The following is a 20,052-nucleotide window of genomic DNA, read 5'->3' as shown; positions in this document are numbered from 1 at the left end:
TCCACGATCTTGTTGTAAAGATCGAATGAGTCCAGATTATAGTTTTAATTACCGTGTACACATCCCACGTTTTCGAAAGAGCCACTTGTGGTAAGAAAAGCTTAAAGTATGAAGGAGCTAGATAATGGAACGATTTACCGAAAATGTATACGTCGGAGTGAGAACTTCAACGTGTTTTAGAAGGCTACTCGAAACGTGGGGTGGGTACAGGTGAAGATGCTCAATGTGTCGCTAATTGACATGTGATATATTGAATAATATTGTTGTTATTAGTTTAAGGCCAATACGGCCAATTAGGCCTATGTGAATAGTAACACTGCAGTTACGCCAGGTTTTATTTATGTTTAATCAATATCTTTTACTTCTTGTTTGATATCGGTGCAAAGCTCTTAGCTTATTTTACAATGTTCATGATATACCGATGAAAATAAATTTTACTTGAACTTGAACTTGTTACTTCCATTACTATTCAACAGTCTAACGCAACATAAAAACATATATAAGCATACCAGAAGTTGTCAGAATATTGTAGTTTTAAAAACAGTCACACCCCAAGAACATTGTTGTATGCCGGTTCATACAGGCCATGTTGCATTTTGCACGCAACCGGTGCAGCACATTGTTTTTGGTACATGTACAGCTACGTGTACGGCAACAAGGTCCGTCGAACCTTACTACAGCCACATGTCTATTTGCCATAGTATTGGCACGAAGTGAATTCAGTGTCATGAGCCGTGGTTTCAGAATGCATCCTGCATATACCAACCGCAGTCAAATTGCGAAGGAATGCTCTGAGTACTATCTACACACTGCGTTCAAATGAGGCTCTGACAGTGGGCTCGATGACAATGTAGTACCAGTGCGTCTTTCGTTGGTGGCAAATAGTCAATATATTCGTCTTGGCATTGGAAGAAACTTCGACAACGCGAATCCCTGTATGACTACCGATGTTGTGTCGTTGGTCATACAGATACTATCATGCATTATAAATGCTTCCACTGATGATAGCAATCTATGTGATGTTAGTGGTACATTCTGTTCCAACCCATGAATGCCGCTCTGAATCTTCAATGAATATTTTCCATGCAGTGTTTTTAGAAATTCCTGCAAACTGACTCGTCGTGTCACTTCCCGTTTAGCGCGTGAAAAGCTAACAATCCCTTCGAGTGTTGTTGTTATTGCAATGTCATGGACTCTTATCATGCGAAGAAGATTCTTTGAAGTTCCTTGCCTTCATCCAAACCTCCTGTGACAACGTTTACCAAAAATTACTGTTAACATCACTAACACATCGGTATCCCTGCAAACTACAATCGTTCGCTCATATCCGTGGTCTGCAGCATCGCACGCATAAGAACAATTTTGGCGTGTCAGCCTCCTCGTGGTTTGTTGAAAGTGTTGACACATCATGTTCTGAGGTACATATGGTTTCGTTATTTTTGTAAACCCTCCACTCACAATTATATCTCTTTACCGCCAAGTTCACTAGAGATGATCAATTCCTCTGACAAGAAACGAGCAAGATCGGCTTTGTTTTCAGCGAGAGTGATAAATGTCTTCCAGTTCTGAGGAAGCTTTTGTGTCTTTACCTGTTAATCAACCTCCTAATTTGTTTTGTCCCAGATCGTCGTCTTTCTCGTGTACGCTTCTTTAATATGCAATTATCCTCGTATCGATCAAATATATTATATAATATCTATCCTGTCTGAATTTTCTACCGTGTGACTTCACACAGTTCACAAACACACTGCTAATTCACGAAACGTAACTGCTGGCTGTCGGTTTCTAATAGATTGTACCACTGCCATACCATCAATAATGGTACATGCAGTTTTTAAACGATGTCACTGATAGGCAAATCTGGCTGGATGCATCTTTCGACAGAATATTCATTAGTTGCAATTTGTCCGCTTTCGCAAACTTGCCGTCTGACTGTGCAAAGTCATAGAGGAACTGCACAAAATCCTGGTGAAGCATTTTCTCCTATTCTACTTCTCGTCCAGATTCCTTTGTCGTTAACAGACAACAAAAAAGTTCGCGGTTTGATTTCACGTTTGCCTTCGGTGTATTTCTCTGTGTTTCAGATTTATATATCGAGGTCATTGTTTTTGACTTGTTGTTTTCGCTAATGGTATCGTGAAAGTTGTTTCTACAAACGATTTCAGTTGTTCCAGCCCTTCGTCTTGGCACCACATATGTCTGATTTAATGTAATCTGTAGCAACATCTCCCGTGCAAGTCTGAATGAGTTCACTCTGTGGACTGTATGCAGCAAAGCGTTGTAACTGTTCAGCTATTTTTATTGCATGGCGACTATCCGTACTGGTCGTGAAGGGCCACACTCTTTGTGACAATATTCACTTTCATTGTTTTCCTGATGTATTCCAAACAATGAATATGTATCCTCTGCTAGTCTAGCCCTTTCGTTGAAAGGTAATACTCCATCGATGTAAGGCAGAGGTATCTTGCGTAATGCAATAAGACCTCCAGCCAACTTCCCAAGTTTGTTGAAAGATGTTCAAGACCTTGGTCATCGGGAAGTTGATTGAATGTATGCTTTGTTTTTTTAACCAGCAAATCACCCTGAAAAAATCCTCTGTATACCTCTTGGTGCAGTTTTACTTCGTCATCAGAAACACCGGTCCTCATCTTGGTAGTAATGATGGTATAATACGCGAAACCACGGGTAGCATTTCCCGCAAAATGACGAGAGATCTACAGATGACAATTGCTCGACATCTCAGTGTCGTGTAGAACGAAGTATGCGATTCTGACGAGCATTTCATGATACTGCCTCCCACATCACCAAGTCGCGGTCATGCGGAGATGCTGGCATTCATCGCAATTTCCTGACATGAGACGGCATGCAAGCTCTTCACACTTTGACACCACGTACGAGCAGAGCCATTAGTTATCACACATTCAATGTTGAGTTCAGATTCTTCAGCCTCACGCAGAAGCTGTGGATATAATGTAATCCACAATGTTTAGAAGTGTTCAGTTTGTGTCACGGAACAGGGCGTAGATAGCGGGATGGGGTGGGGATGCATCCTCCACCCCCCGCTTATTGGACGTGGTGGGGTGTACAATCATCCCCCTACTTTTCAGCGAGGAAAAAGTGGGGATTCGCCAATATTTTCTGGGGAGGACCCGCATACCCCCGCCTGTTTCTTACCACCCTTCCGTCGAAAACCTGCAATTGGCCACTGTCGAAGCATTGTTGCACCCCAAATTTCAAAAATTAGTTCTGCGGCGCCTGTAGAGTACTGCTAACAAAGATTCTATTGATTATGAATATTGTATGCATGATCAAAAGTCAAATTTTTGAGTTTAACTGACAGGGGCTGGGGGGCGTAGATAGCAGGGATGGGCGTAATATACCCCCACACTTATTTGAGGTGGGTGGCTTTCAATCCCCCCCCTACTTCAGAAGAATCTGAGAGAAAATTTTAATATTTTACAGACAATAAATAACTTGCGCATTTTTATCTACAAAATCCGTCATCGCTATTCAACTCTTCTAATGTATTATTACAGAAATGGAACGTGACATATATTTACTGTAAAATAGCAATGTAACGTTCGTTCCAGAATGAATTATTTTTACTGAAACTCAGAAGGTTAATTTTAGACTTGGGTTCCCCATATACTATTTTTTTTTCAAAATTCCCAAAGTCTTATCACTGCTCACGAAAGTTAAATCCTTGCTTTATTCAAAATTATGAATAGACCTATTGAGAGGTTGGGATGTTGATCTTCACGGGCGAATTGAATGTGGAAAATTCTATTTTATCTCACTTTTTGGGGGGTGGGGATGGGCGGTGCTGAGCCGACCGGAAGGTATATTCCTGGATTTTGTATTAAGGGGTGAAAAAAATGCACTTTTTGTTCAAATCTGGTTTGTTTTCTCATATTTTTTTGCAGTTTTAAGTTTCAGTAAAATATTACGTTTATATCAAAAATTTCATGAAGAGATTGATTCCAGCTGCTGTAGTTGCAACAGCGGGGTCGTAGTACGTGGGGTTCGCCACCCCCCCCCTGAATTTGCAGGGCAGAAGGTATTTTAGCCTAGTAAGTCTGCACTGGTAACCCCAGTGAGGACATGTACATAGCAATATTGGTAGGTAAGTATTTAGTTGGTGTCCCCAAAGGTAAAAATAATCAACCAACAGTGATGTTATTGTTGAATTAAAGATTGTTTAATAGTGCTTGCCTCGATAGCTGCCAGGAAATTGCATCGAAGAGGTGTTTACTTTTCAGAACAAAAATCCCGGGACCCCCCCCCCCTTTAAAACAGGAGAGGGACATTGACCCTGAAGAGGAAAATCCTGATATTCTATGATAGAGATGTCCAAAATTGAGTGCTTTAGTTGCAGACTTTCCAACAATTCGCACACAATGGAGGGTGACAACCCGCCTCAACCCCCCTCCCCCCCGGGCGCTTCGTGCCTTAGCTCGCATGATTCGCCACCTCTATTAATTTTTTGTTTCTTCGATCCGCACTGTTGTGTGTGGGTGGGGGGGTTTGCGTGTATTATTAAACCTCCTGGGTCCGAAAGAAAAAATATTACCCTAGAATTCACAACAATTGCACTTATAATATCAATTTGTTTTTCAATTCTCTCAAAACGGCCATCTTGAAGTGTTCTACAATTGTAAATCAAGAGCTTCCGGGGCTCGCGCCCCTGGACCGGGCAAGGGCTATGCCCCTGCACCCCTGACAGGGGCCTAGGGCGCGGGCCTGGACCCACCTATTAAGGGCTTTTGCGCAAGGCGCCTCGCGCGTGTAGCGCTACTGCGCAGCACTCCTTCCTATACAATTGTCATGGAAGTAACAGCGAAAATCATCCCCCACAAACTGGACCTTTGTCTACGCCACTGGCACGGAATATTGCGATTCCACATCTTCCCTTTCATTATATTTGCTGCAGTTTGGATCCGAAGACACCATCTCGGATCATATATCTTCCAGGCCCGAAGTCAGCCATATGTTGACCAATTGACGTTTGCGAAGTGAGTTGTATGTGAAATCTCAAGCAGAGATGTCGTGTTGGAATCCGCATTGTCAAGCAAGTTTTGCCTTGCAGTACAGTTGTTTATCGACAAGCATAATAGTATATTTGCCTCGAGATGTCTAACTGAAGGTCTTAAGCGCCTCCGTTATGGCTGCCAGATGGTGTCGTAATATGTTGCAGGCGACATTTATGATGGGGAGTGCACTCACAATGGCTTATTTCGGTTTTCTGGACTACCTGACATTGTATTATATCCACTCCAGTAGTGTATATTATTGGTATATATTCAAGAGCATAATGACATAGGTCCCTTGTGTCTTGCCAATGAGCTAATCATGTTGATGCGCGCAACTTGTAAGAACTGTCTTTAGTTTTGTAACTGGAATTGCCGCCACATCCACTGCCCATCACTCAATCTGCGACTAACCAACTCCTTAATCAAGTATATGCATGTATGCAAATGTGCGCGTGAATCTGGTTGTGTGGCTGTGAGTGCGTGTATTGCGTGCGCATACGCGTGTGCTGTTTGTGTGAATGTACGTGTACGTTCGTATGCGTGTGCACACGCGCATGGTTGTACATGCGTGTAAGTGTTCTATCGCGCCGTGTATGCGTGTACGTATGCCCGTGAGCGTGCTAAACATGCTCTAGAATGCGTTGATTAATTAGGTTATACCATAAGCCTATTTTGCAATTCCCGTTCGGCGCTAAGTAGACACATGGTGAATGCGAATTCTATAGTGTCGCTTCGAGTTTACCGATCTCTAGAGAATCATTACTGAGTCCGGGAGTATAGGCATCATCATCACCACTGACTTGTCTGCCATGCGACGATGCGCCACCAACCAACCGTAGGGCAAGGAAATTTCAGTCACATAAAAGTTGGGCATTTCTGTACTTGTAACATGTTTAGCTGGGCGTTTTTTATTTCGCGCTTATGTTTTACAGAATGGCGCATTTCCTGCTCCGGTAGTAATAACAAGCAATTTACGCCATATTATACAATTACTTTATAAAAACAACTATTACACATTAAATTAATGTCGGCGAGAAAAGCTGGTTATATATATATATATATATATATATATATATATATATATAGGTTTGCTTTGGTAAAAATAACAGTATTGGTATAAAAGTATAAAAATAAAGGTATTGTTATTGGAACTAAAGTATCAATAATGCGGTAGAATATGAAATAAAAGCATAAAGTATCCATGTCAAGTCAAGTCTTAAATAGCTCGTAAAATATTGATGTAAAGTTATATTAATTATAAATTTCTCTTCCCGTCTGATGATTTCATACTTTAAAGACATTGTAATTCCGTGGCTGTTCTCTTACAAACTTAAATCAATGAAAGTCGAATCAAAAGATTTAAGCACAATCAATTATGCATGTCCATCTGCCAAAAGCAGCGGCGCGCAATATAACGAAAAGGAAAATACACATTTCTCTTAAAAAATTCATAGCTGAAATAGCGGCTATTGGCCCGCGGAATCTCTGGTGCCGTGCAGCCTTTGGTCGGATAAATTTTAAATGGAAATGCTGCTAAATAAAGGCCCCTCATGAATACTATCGGTCCACCGAGGTCCTCGTTGGAACTTTCCATCACAATGTATACAATTGCGTTATCCGCGCTTGTCGGAATGCGACACTGGCGTTCGGAACCGATGCCTCTGAAGTCCCCTTAAGATGTTAAACGATTTTCGTCGAGCAGCGCTTCGGGTTATCATGCGGGCGTAGCGCAAGACGGCATTTGATACCAACGACGCGAGCTCGAAACGGAAAATTCTTCTCAGAGCTATATAGACGCTACAGCCACCGCCGACACATCATGCCCGCCTCGATGTATCCTGATATAAACGGTGCCGACCATTGAGCTGTATATAATAATAATTATTATTATTTTAATTATTATTATTATTATTATTATTATTTTAATTATCATTATTTTATTTATTTATTTTTTATTATTATTATTTCCAAAGTGGATCACGGCATTAGCCGGTGGCTTCTGGGTTAGCCGTGTCCCAACCTGGGACATATAGGGATTTAATCCAGAATTTTGCGCATTATTATTATTAATATTATTATTATTATTATTATTATTATTATTATTAATATATGCAACTCAGTGGTGTCGTGCTCGCTATTATTGATAAGATAAATGGATGCAGAGTTGTTCACAAAGTCACATAGCCAAGATTCATCACCGATACGACTTCATTTCCCTGGCATCTATCCTTCGCATCGGCGATCTATCGGGCAACGTTATCAATAAAAAGCTCGGTAGGTAAAGCTGACGACAGGCGGCCTGTCATAGAAAGCACGATCAGAAAGAGCGAACGGCTCCCAGGAGAGAACACAAATCTCGTGGCCGATGGTTTTACATGGTAAAAAATAGATTTCATCAAAGTAACCGCCAGATAGCGCTCGCGCTTTCTTTTTATATGAAAAATGTTGCGGCGGGTACTGACGATAAAATTACATGATTGTGAGCATATTTTATTGTTATATTTCGACCTAATTTCAAACATCACGCATATCAAAGCAATACTTGCGCAACACTCTCGCATGTTGCTCTATAATTAACTGTTTAGATCTCTGAAAATTGTTTACTACATCGTTCGCTTCACTATTATACTATTTATCTAAGGATAGACCGTGCCATTGTGTAAACAGTAATTTCCTCCCTATTAGTAATGAGCATTCAGTCATGTAGTACGCCTTCACGAAGTAAAACCACTGGCAGCAAGAACCACTCCGCTGCAGCTACAGCACACACACGGCCTTTGTATATATATAACATCTATATATATTATCTATATATTATCTAATCTATAGATATCTATATATTATCTAACATCTATATATATATAACATATATAGACAAAGGCCGTGTGTGTGCTGTAGCTGCAGCGGAGTGGTTCTTGCTGCCAGTGAGTAAAACCACCAAGTGTAGGAAGATGAGTTTAAAAACATGGCGTTCAAAACCTCTATAGTTATATTAGCGGCTCGACCGAGGTAAGAGAGCATGCAATTTTTTGGAATACATTGCCAGCGTTCCGCTCGCGTGGCCATGAATCTCGGGAATTCGCATACAGGTGGTTATAATTACAGATTCTCTTTACATTCCCGGTTTTTTAGAACTAAGTTGATTAATAAAAGTGATTATATTCGTAATCATAATAATATACACAGTTTTCTCGTTATGCGTTCTCACAATATTTGGTACGTGATAAGATGTGGCTACACTATATCCCCTTTGCACGGTAGTTATTAACTTAGATCGTTAAAATTGATTACTTTAGGAGTATTTATTCCCTAGGGTTTGTTCTCGGCGTAGAGAAATTTAAAACTACAGCAACCGTCAGCGAGCTGTGTTTTCTACTGATTGATTGACTTCATCATTTCATTCAGTCTTGAGTAAATCACCCCAGGCACAGGCATACACTTGCGCGCCTATGTGCGCGCGCACACACGCCTATATAACACGAACACACGCTGGCGCACTCAGGCAGGCGCGCATAGGCAAGCAGGAACGCACGCACGCACGCACACACGCACGCACGCACACACACACGTACGCACGCACGCACGCAGGCGCACACACACACACACACACACACACACAGTCACACACACACACACAGCACATCCTACGCGTGCGCGCGCATGACCTTCGTGTGACCAGGCGTCCTCGTTTAGAATCGTGTATATATAATAACGACAATAAATAATACATTGCTGCTGTCAGACAGTCTGATAGATGGCCATCAGTTATAGCCGTGTCAGTATATATACACTCACGACTAGATACGTCTCATCGCGTAGTGCTGCTGCTTGATTGAGGTTTCACTATCTTTCCCTTTTACTACAGTTATCATGTCGCTATGATCCAAATGGGCAAAATATGATTCATAGATCGTTGTTTGGGAAGCATAAAAGAGCGTCATAGTTATTTTCTGCTGCTCATGCAAACTTTCCACAGTACCCAAAGACGATAGCTTTGGCGATTGTATATGTGACGGGCCAAAAGTGTTATAAAAATTTAAAATAAAGTATAATAAAAAGATGATGGACAAATAAAAAGAAATTAGAAGTTAGCTTAATCATAGATCTATATATTGTAGGATAAACTCAAATTTGTTCTTACGCTGTGAGCACATGATTCGCAATCCCCCTAATCACATCGCCTCGTGGATCATCATCTAATATCTGCCCCTCGGCATATTCGTCCTGTGCGGCTGGCATTCTCCTACCGAACATACAACGCGCGCGATTTCTATTCATTTAAGAACAAGGAAAGAGTGATATTATTATTGCCACTGTCTTTAATAATAGCAATAACAATAACGATAATAATAATAATAATATTATTATTATTATGATTATGATTATCGTTATTGTTATTGCTATTTATGACTGACGCTAATTATTAGTAATTAGTTTACGTGGCGCATGCGCGTGTATACACCCCGGACGCGGGCTCTACGTGAGCTCTGTGTTTACTCGTCTGCAAAGTTCGTATTGCCGTGAAACCAATTATTATTACATTAAGCAGAAAATTGTCCTGGTTTGAGCCATATACAGAAATTGACAAAAAATCAATAAATTTTACAGGTCTCAATTAGAGAGTTTATGACTTATAGTATTAGGCCTATGTGTCATGATGAATTTAGATAGTATAAATACTTACAAAAATTACACAGCATAAGTTTATCAAACAGAATGATTTGTTTATATTCTGCAAACTTTTACTATAACAGTGTAATGCAAACGTTTAATGTTTAACGCATGTAATGTTATGACTAATAGTAGTACGTACCATAACGTTTTTCCATGGTATATATATATATATATATATATATATATATATATATATATATATATATATATATATATACACGTTTAAAAATGACACGGCATAAGTTAATCAAACATGTTCTCGTGCGGAGTAAATAGAATCCATGTTCTTGCCATCAAACGGTTTTCCAGGCAGAATGAGTCTCTTTCACGACGTGTGTGTATGTCAATACAGGCGCCGCTAAAAGCGAAGCAATAATATCCAAGAAAGGCGAACTAGACGCCTTCAAAAACACTCTAGAAAATTCTGCTTCGCGGGAAGCCACTTGAAATTCTCACATCTCAGCGCCGAGAAATATCCGCCGGCGAGAGCCCAGCGCCGTACTCTCTGACAACATCCGAACTGTAAATTTGCGACCGGCATATATGCGTTGCCGGCAGCATTTACCCGGTTCCACACGGTGCCGTGGCGGGAGAAATGCACGACTGAATAATGATATTATCAATAACACGATTTAGCAAACAATGGTTAAACCGTATGTCATTCGGAGCTGTTCGAAATAGTTACGTTTCAGCTGGGAGTGCAGTGTAATGATCGAAGGATGTCGGAGTGCCAACGGCTATTCGCGCGAGGATGCAGAGAATTCAAGGCACCAATTTCGCCAGCGCTTAGCAAGCGACCACGGTGGTTATCTAGTCTGAATACATGGTGTAACGAGCGAATGATGTTAGCGCTCAGTTTTATCGCCTACTAGTGTTAACATTGCCAGTGTGTGTGTGCAGAAGGAGTCAGAATTGAGCTCTAGGAGCCTGATCGGAAAGAGCGAGTTACGCTTTAAATTAGGCTACACCGTTATTAGTTTTTATTACAGACGCGCACACACGCGCAAACGCGCCCGCACACGCACGCGTACATCCACACACACGTATACGAAAACGCGCACCCACACCGCTCACACACATATTATGTATAATATCTATATCTATATATATATATATTTATATATATATGCACACCATTATTATTATTACTACTACAGTTACTGCAATGTGAATACAGTATACCAGATACTTTCAACGTTAGACATTTCATGCAAGCTAATCAGTAAATACCAAGAATGAGTCATTATACTCCTTATCATCATCTTACTTCCCAGCCGTCAAGCCGCCATATCCCAGCACCAATATTTATACCTATAGGCTATACGCGCACGCTCGCCCGCACGCACACACACACGCACACATGCAACGCACATACGCACGCACAGACCTACGCACGCTCACGCGCACGCAAGCAAGCAAGCATTCACGCACCGACACATACACACACACGCACACGCACACACGCGCACGCACGCACGCACTATATATATATAGGATGTGCGTGCGTACGTGCGTGCGTTCGTTGAATCATCCTCGTCACTCCTGTTTCAATGAGCGGAGGCTTCAACCATTACCGTTCAGCAGTCGCTGGAGTTGCCGTATGGGCGCGATCGGGTGCGAGTCATCGCCGAAGAACTGAGCCAGACCCTGCAGCTCAGCTGCGCTCAACTCGTCCAGGTCTATCACCTGCACCTCCTCATCGTCAACGTCGTCACCGTCGGCGTCGTGCGTCGACAGCGCCGGGTTGCACGCTGTCAGTCCGATCAACAGCGCCGCGCACATGCACACCAGTTCCCACGTGCTCGGTGACCGCATCTTGTACTCTCTCGCGAATTACAGATGACTATATATATATATATACACGAGAAAGACGCTGCCGCTGCTCCTTGCGTAGTCGAGTCAGTGAGTGTTCGTACCGTAGGCAAGGTGTGCGATTCCGGAGTATGACTGCGCTTTGCAGACGCGAGATCTGCGCGTGCGAAGAGCGAATATGGAAGCGACCGAGTTTTCACCGGGCAAGCGCCACCTATCGGCCGTACGACCTAATTTCGCGCGGCGCGTCGAGGTTGTGCGAAATCAAATCACCGAATGGCGATTATAATGCGCGTAAAAATCGACAGTCTAGCCGTCAGCGCTGGCAGCCAGCGACTAGTCAGTCAAGCGCTCGGTCTCTGGAGACAACTCGACGGTGGCGTGTGTGCGTACGGGCGGGCGGGCCGTCGTCGTATTGCATCGATGGCTACGGTCGGAGTGGTGTAGGCGTATGGCGTGTGTTGGCTGGTTGGTGTGTGCTGCTGCTGCTGCTGCTACTGCTACTGCTACTGCTGCGGCTGTTGGTGTGTGCTGCTGCTGCTGCTGCATCCTAGTTAGTACGCTACTTTATAGGCCTGTGCGCTGCGCGTCTGCGTGCGTGGCCAGGCAGCACGCCTCTATGGGTTTAGGAGATAATGTATTGGAGGACGAAGAAGTGGTCGGTTAGACCACGGCGGTGCTGATCATCTCATGCGATGCGCTGATTTTAGAAGATAATATTATGGAAAAGCAAGCAAAAGATGAATGATGCAGAGCCCGAATTTAACTGTAAAGCGACAATGTAATTTAGGTTTAACGTGTCAAAATCGCGTCAAGTGTATATATGTAGTTTTTGCGAAACTAACGAATTTAAGAAATTTGAAAAAATCATTTTAAATAGTCTCATAATACACGCACGTGCACGGTCATGTACACGCACACACACACACACACACCACCAGCAGGCCCACACACGACACACACCACCGTCACAGGGGCACACACGTACGACATCACAGCCGTCGTCACGCACAGTCACTCACCCCCTACGCACGGCACTGCACCGACAACACAGGCACACACTACGAACACACCACTATGACACACAGCAACACAACAACATCCACACACAGCCACGGGGCACACACGCACGAACCACAACACATCAACAGCACACCACACATCCACACACACACAGACTCGACACGCGCACAGCACATACACCGCCGCGGCGGCGCGCGCGAACCTACACACAGATCGCCGCGTGTCGCGCGCACGGTGTGGCACTCACGGCACTAAACGAGACAGAGCAAAGAGAACAGACGAAGAGATTGAGGAAAGTGAGAGAGTATGATAGTAGATGATATGATATGATAGATAGTGAGATAGAGTAGTTATAGATAGATAGATAGATAGGATTAGATAGAGTTGACTAGATAGATAGAATAGATAGTATAGATAGATATATAGATAGATAGATAGTAGATGATACGATAGATAGAATCAGATAGAAGAGTAGATAGATGATTAGATAGATAGATAGAAGAGTAGATTAGATAGAGTAGATTAGATATATTAGAGTTAGAGTAGTATAGAATAGAGTTAAGATAGATTGATAGATTAGATATATAATTATGATAGATTTATAGATAGAGAAGAGAAAGAGAGGAGAGCTGAGAGGAGAAGAGAGAAGAGCGAGAGATGAGAGAAGAAAGAGAGAGAAGAGTAGAGAGAGAGAGAGAGAGAGAGAGAGAGAGCGCGCGATAAGATCGAGAAAGATATAATCCTTGCAATGTGTTTACTGAAAGATTGATGTATTATGCATGCAACCAGTACATCGCTCCTACGTTTATATCGCTTTATAGTAAATCCGTTTATGTTTATGTCAAGCAAATTTCAACAATATTTTGTTATGGTTCGTAACTTCACAAAAGCCCGAAGTACTAGTACTTGTGGTTTTATTTAGGCTGAAAATACTGAGCCTCCAATCCTTTTAGGGAATAAAATCGAAACTAGACTCTCAACGGCTCATCCTCCGACACTACTCATGCACCGTTACTCATTTCCCCAGTTCTTCTCTCACTCACCATCATGACGTATACTCGCGGAACTCGAGGCAATCTCGTTGCAAGACCGATCCTAATCCAGTACGATGATCGTCTAATGTCATTCAAGGATTTAGACTTACGAATGTCCGGTAGAATCATGCGGATTAATACAGCAGAATAAAACCATCCACGCGAATTGAAAAAAAAGCTTAAAACCTTTGCAGATGCGTCTAGCTGTGGGTGATCTGTCCCAGTAATACAGAGGACCCAGGAGAATACACGATTCTGAAATCTTGTGTCAACTATGGTGATTCACGTCGCATGCATTATTCAAAGGTTTTGGAAAAGTCCGTTACCACATTGTGTCTATCCATCAAACTATATGGCTCTAACAAATGAATAGTGCTTTTATGAGAAGTAGTAGACGGAATGTTCCCCCATTAAACGAGCGATTGAAAGATATTTCACGTGTTTGAACTTTATTCACGAAACTACGAAATTAGCAAATCGTGGAATGGTTTCCGTTAGCAATATCCCTTCATTATAAATCGAGCAATTTGTCTAAAAAGAAATATCCATTCGGCTGCCTGCTAAATAAAATTAGTTGATTTTTTATGCTGGAAAAATGATCCATAAAACGATCCAACTACCTACAAACACGACATCACCCGAAAATCTATTTAGAGGGAATCAATCCTATCCGTCATTTTTCGAATGGACCAGCTAGAATAATATGGCTAAAAGAACTGTATTTCTTGAAAATGTGCTTCTCTGGTTGAGAAGGTTTATATTATTATCATTATCTACTCACAGTAGGAAGACCGTGTGTCCTATGTACCGTGCGTCTGTACTTAGTATAATGATCTCCGCTTTCTCGTTACAGGTCGGAAACCATACCAATGTCTAGACCCCTGGTTCCCAACCGGGGGTACTAGTACCCCATGGGGGTACCAGTGAACACCACAGGGGGTACCTGGGAAGCCTCTTAGACAATTTAAAAAAAGTTGTGCTATATAATAAACAACGGGTGATTCAGGCATCTCTATCGACATCGGCTTGATTGGAAAAATTCGTCGTGCGACTGCATTAATAAAACATAAACATGACGTCAAAATATTCATGTCAATACATCAGTGTTGGTTCTTCATTTTGCTTATGGTGGGCGAAGGAGTACCAGGAGATAGTGTAAAAAAATTAAGGGTACGGGGAGTCCAAAGGGTTGGGAACCACTGGTCTAGACCAAGCGGTCAACACATTTCCAATCGCACATGCATGTCTATTTGTTCCTTACACAATCGTCTGTATATAACACATACTGCACAATGCACACAACGTACACTACACATAACATTAGGTCTAAAAATGTGTGTGCGCCCATTATCTATGATTGTACAGAATCCGCTGAAAAGCCGAGAATCGTCAGTTTGCTTTCAAGTGGGAAGGTAATGTTATACCTAGGATTATGATCGAGTACCTTACTTCTAACGCTAACCATAACCAGAACAAAAACCTTAACTCTAATCATCTCATGGTGACCAATGTGATCGTCTTCTTAGAAAATTATACTCCAGTCGCGACTCCTATGCTCCATGAGATTTTAGCTCATCAATTACAATTTGGCTTCAACACTTAAACATTATTATCATCCCAAATATACATATACGCTAGTGTAGTTCCTCTTGCCCCACCAGCTCTTTTCTTGTAACCGGATGTAGCTTCTTTTGCTATATGGGATGGCAGCCACACATCCGCTTACAAGGAAAGAGCTGGCGGGGCAAGGGTAACTACATCCGCGTATATGTATATTTGGAATGATAATAATGTTTAAGTGTTGAAGCCATACATTGATGAGCTAAAAACTCTTGGAGCATAGGAGTCGCGACTGGAGTATAATTTTTTAAGAAGACGATCACATTGGTCACCATGAGATGATTAGAGTTAAGGTTTTTGTTCTGGTTATGGTTNTATATATATATATATATATATATATATATATATATATATATATATATATATATATATATATATATATATATATATCTCAATCTATAAAGATGTAATCCTAGCAGGCGTTTTGTGCACTGTAAATTTCACGAAAAGTGCTTGCTGGACTAAGTGACTTGAGTCATTGCTCTTTTATTAAACGTTGGTAAATGGGAAGATATGCACTCTGCCGCGGATTCACTCTGTTACGCATGAAGCGCTGGGAGCAGTTCGCCAATTACTTCTAAAGGACCTGTTCCTGTTGAGATGATCCTTGCAAAGACGTTCACCATACTCCAATGCTGCAGCGTGAAGCCATGAACAATACTATAATATTTTTTCCTAATTACTGATTACATGACTGTGCCTTGCTTTAGCCTAGGCTATACATTTAATTTATAATTACATTTGAATATGATCATATATAGCGTTAAATGACATGGCCTAGCTTTATTATATATAATATTAGTATAATTTATTATGTTATAATGTAATAAGCCATCCTTACACACATTCCCCCTTCGCGTCGTAAATCCCTACTGATGGGACACAGAGGCGCCACGCTTTGGTGGAAAATCGTAACTTTCTCCGCTACGTCAGAGAGCGTAAAGTTGAAGGCTTCAGCTTTACATTCCATGGCTACATATTTCGCTTTAAATCTCCTGCGCCATCTATTGCAGGAGTAAGATTCCGCAAAAACAGTACACCAAGAAGCCGCGTAGTCGTGTTTGACACATAAGTTTGACACTTTCATAACATTAGAATCGCACTTGCTTAGATACAGCAAATCTTCTAAATAAACGGTAATTAAATGGCCGAGTCAACAGAATTTATAATTATCTGTGCGCTGTCAATTTCACTTTGTTACGTATGAAGCGCCGGAAACAAATCGGAATTATAATGATAGTTATAACTTGAATTACGGCCTGTTGCGCCTCATCATTTCTAGCGGGGATAGGAGTCAAATGCTTGAGTCAAATCAAGCGACAAGGGTAGCACCTATTTTGCTACGACGTGAGATAAAATTAAAACAAAAATGGCGTGCATTCCAACAGGAGTAAATAAAAAAAGTGTTTAATAAAGTGTGTCGGCTGGGCTTCTAGGAAGGTGCGTGCAGGATTTGTGTGTGTACTGAGGTTGTATACAATCGTATGACGAGCGAGAATTCTGTGAGAAGCTGAAGAAGTGTGCGGCTTATGGACGGCAGTTCATGAAGGACCACGTCTTTATACTAAGTTAAACGCAGTGAACGCAAGATAATAACGATAAATCTCAACTATAAATCAAAACGATAAATTCCAACGATAAATCGTCCCGATTTATTTCGACGATAAATGGCAGCATTGATAAGCGCACAAAATCCTCGCTACTCTTACGCATAAGATAAATAGAAATGGAGATAGCGCGTGAGAGAGAGCAAGATAGCAAAAGAGAAAGAGAGAGAGAGAGGGGGGGAGAGAGAGAGCGCGAGAGAGAGAGAGCGCAAGAGAGAGCGAGAGAGAGCGAGATGAAGAGAGAGAGCAGAGAGCGGGGGAGAAAGACGACGAGCGACCGAGAGAGACGAGAAGAGCAAGAGAGAACGAGAGAGAGAGCCAGAGAGCAAGAGAGAGAAGCGCGAGAGAGTCGTGAGAGAGAGAGAGAGAGAGAGAAGAGAGAGAGAGCCGAGAGATAGATATGAGAAGAGAGAAAGAGAGAGAGAAGCAGAAGAGAGACGAGCAGAGAGAGACGCGCAGAGCGCGCCGCGGCGAGAGCAGAGAGAAACGAGACGAGCAGACGAGACGAGAGAGGAGAGAGAGAGCGCAAGCGGGAGAGAGAGTGAAATAAAAGAGCGAGAGCAGAGAGAGAGAGAGAGAGAGAGAGCGCGCGCGCCATAACGATGGAGAGAGAGAGAGAGAGAGACAGACGAGCAGAGAGAGAGCGCGAGAGCAGAGCGAGAGGAGGAGATGAGAGAAGAGGGACCGACGACGAGAAGAAAGACCGGACGGAGAGAGGAGAAAGAGAGAGCGAGAGAGAGAGAGAGAGAGAGAGAGAGAGAAAAGAAACGAGAGAGAGAGAGAGGGGGAGAGAGAGAGCTGAGAGAGAAGAGAAAGGCGAGAGAGAGAGCGCGAGAGAAAGAGAGAGAGAGAGAGCGAGAGAAAGAGACGAGCCGCAGCGCGCAGAGGAGAGAGAGAGAAGAGAGAGAGAGAGACGAGAGAGAGGAGAAGAGAGAGAAGAAAGAGCGAGAAAGAGGGGGGGGGAGAGCGAAAGAGATGAGAGAGAGTGAAAGAAAGAGAGAGAGCGACGAAGATGACGCGAGAACTCCGACGAAGCCGACGAGAGCAGACGCAGAGAAAAGCCAGAATCGAGAAGAGAACCGAGAGAGAGAGACGAGAGACGACGAGAGACAAAGAGAGACGCGCAGAGAGAGACGAGCGGGCCCGCAAAGCGACGAGACGAGCAGAGACGGAGAGAGGGAGAGAGAAGAGAGAGAATGAGAGATAGAAAGAAAAGAGAGAGAGAGAGAGGAGAGAGAGCAAAGAGAGAAAACGAGAGAGACGAGAGACGCGAAGAGCACCGCCGACGACAGCACACAGCACGCACGACGACCCCGAGAGGCGCCACGCAGAGCACAAGAGAGAGAAGAGAGCGGCGCCGAGAGAGAGAAGAGAGAGAGAGAAGAGAGAGAGAGAGAGGAGAGAGACGAGGCGACGAGAGACCAGAGAGAGACGAGAGAGGTGCGCGGGGAGTAAGGGAAAAAGCAGAGAGAGAGCAATACGTGTGTGAGAGAGAGAGAAGAGTGCGTGCAAATAGACAGACAGGGGAGGACGGAGAGAGGAGATAAGAGAGAAAGACAGGGCACGAAGAGGAGAAGAAATCAGGTGAAAGCAAGAAGACAGAGAGAGAGAGAGAGAGAAAGACAACGAGAGCGACAAGAGATAGGGACAATGAAAGAAAGAGAGAGGAGAGAGAGAGCAGAGAGAAAGCTGACGAGAGCAAAGAGACGAGATCGTAAGAAAATGAGAGAGCAAGACGGTGGGAAGGAGATAGTGAAGAGATGACACGAAAGAGAGCAACAGAGAGAGGGAAAGAGAGCGCGAGCACGAGAAAGAAAGATGGCGAGGTGGTTGAGAAGGGGAGAGAGAGACCCAGCCAAAAACACGACTTTAATTTTACGTCTGATAATGATTTATCCTAATTGCGCAATATTTGATTGTAACTATCATAACATTTTATTTCTTATGTGATATTATGTTTTGCTATTGCCGCATTCCTATCATGTTTATTTTTAAACAGATCTTATCCTAATTGTTCTAAAATGTGTTTGTTAATTATTTCTCTGTTATATTTATTATTTATGCATTAATATCAGATTACAACAATTATACTTGTGCCAATATTTTATCAAATTTGTGTGAGAATGTTATGTTAATTTATCGCCTGTTTTCATTCAAAAAATATCCATCATATCCAAATTGTATCAAAATATTAACATAATTGTTTTATGTTAATCTGTTAATGCTCTAAATGTTTTAATAAAAGGTTTTACAATTTTATTCTGTTTCATCTCACATTGTGTCCTGTAACCCGACCAGGCTGTGTGACTAACGTCAATACCTGTTGACAAACCAATAGAGAGAGAGAGAGCGAGAGAAAGAGAGAGAGAGAGCGAGAGAAAGAGAGAGAGCGAGAGAAAGAGAGAGAGCGGAAGACGGTATGTCTGGTATTCTAACCCTAGCAATACCGTTTTATGTGTCCTGATATGTTATGCTCACTCTTTCGGCGCTCACCTCCGATTACATGTTACTTTTTACATTTAGTAATATTCATCGATCCTATATGACAGTATAATTATGTCAACAATTCATTGTCATTTCAGAATTCATGTCCTGTCGTGCTTTTAGCTGCAACTAAAATGCTATTTATCGATGTTACACTATCGACGATACACTTTTTGACTGATCGGTCGGTTTTCGGTGCGGGGACACAGTCTATAGTCGCAGTAACCTAGTATCTTGTGGTTATATTTCAAATGTTTTTCCAAAATGTTCTAAAACTTGTCACTATAGTATTATAGCCTAGGCTAGGGTCGCCGATTATAATTTACTGTAGCAAGTCATCGGTCAAAACGTATGCAACGTAGAGATCATTTCTGGGAAGAAATGGTGGCCCTGAAAAGGGCCGGTGGTTTTACTGGTACGGCCTACAGCTTGGTTCCTAACGGCAAACTTCTTAGTGGGCCTTTGCAGACTTTTTTGGCAAGAGGACAGCTTGAATGTTAGGCAGGACACCTCCTTGACTGATTGTCACTCCGGATAGAAGTTTGTTCAACTCTTCATCGTTGCGGATCGCCAACTGCAGGTGACGTGGGATGATTCTGGACTTCTTGTTGTCGCGGGCAGCGTTGCCGGCCAACTCGAGCACTTCGGCGGTCAGGTACTCGACGACGGCAGCCAGGTAGACCGGAGCGCCAGCACCAACCCTTTCGGCGTAGTTGCCTTTTCGTAGCAAACGATGGATACGTCCGACAGGGAACTGCCATCCAGCGC

At 42.6% G+C, this 20,052-nt stretch overlaps 2 protein-coding genes across 2 annotated transcripts in view; both read right to left on the bottom strand.

The window, feature by feature from the left end:
* LOC106805072 overlaps positions 1 to 11,519 on the bottom strand; it is a 50,623-nt gene extending 39,104 nt beyond the window's left edge. The window contains exon 1 of the mRNA XM_014806554.1: positions 11,279 to 11,519. Coding sequence (XP_014662040.1) covers positions 11,279 to 11,519 — 241 coding nt within the window. The remainder of the gene's footprint in view (positions 1 to 11,278) is intronic.
* An 8,124-nt stretch (positions 11,520 to 19,643) lies between these two features.
* LOC106805064 (histone H2A-like) lies at positions 19,644 to 20,050 on the bottom strand (the record flags this gene model as incomplete). Its single annotated transcript, XM_014806543.1, has 1 exon — positions 19,644 to 20,050. A coding segment is annotated over one exon (315 nt), but the record flags the coding sequence as incomplete, so codon positions are not given.
* Positions 20,051 to 20,052: the final 2 nt, after the last annotated feature.

Source organism: Priapulus caudatus, unplaced genomic scaffold (genome assembly GCF_000485595.1).
Source record: "Priapulus caudatus unplaced genomic scaffold, Priapulus_caudatus-5.0.1 Scaffold6, whole genome shotgun sequence".
Taxonomy (NCBI): domain Eukaryota; kingdom Metazoa; phylum Priapulida; class Priapulimorpha; order Priapulimorphida; family Priapulidae; genus Priapulus; species Priapulus caudatus.
Note: the sequence above shows the minus strand (reverse complement) of the source record. Positions and strands in the feature narration are given on the sequence as shown.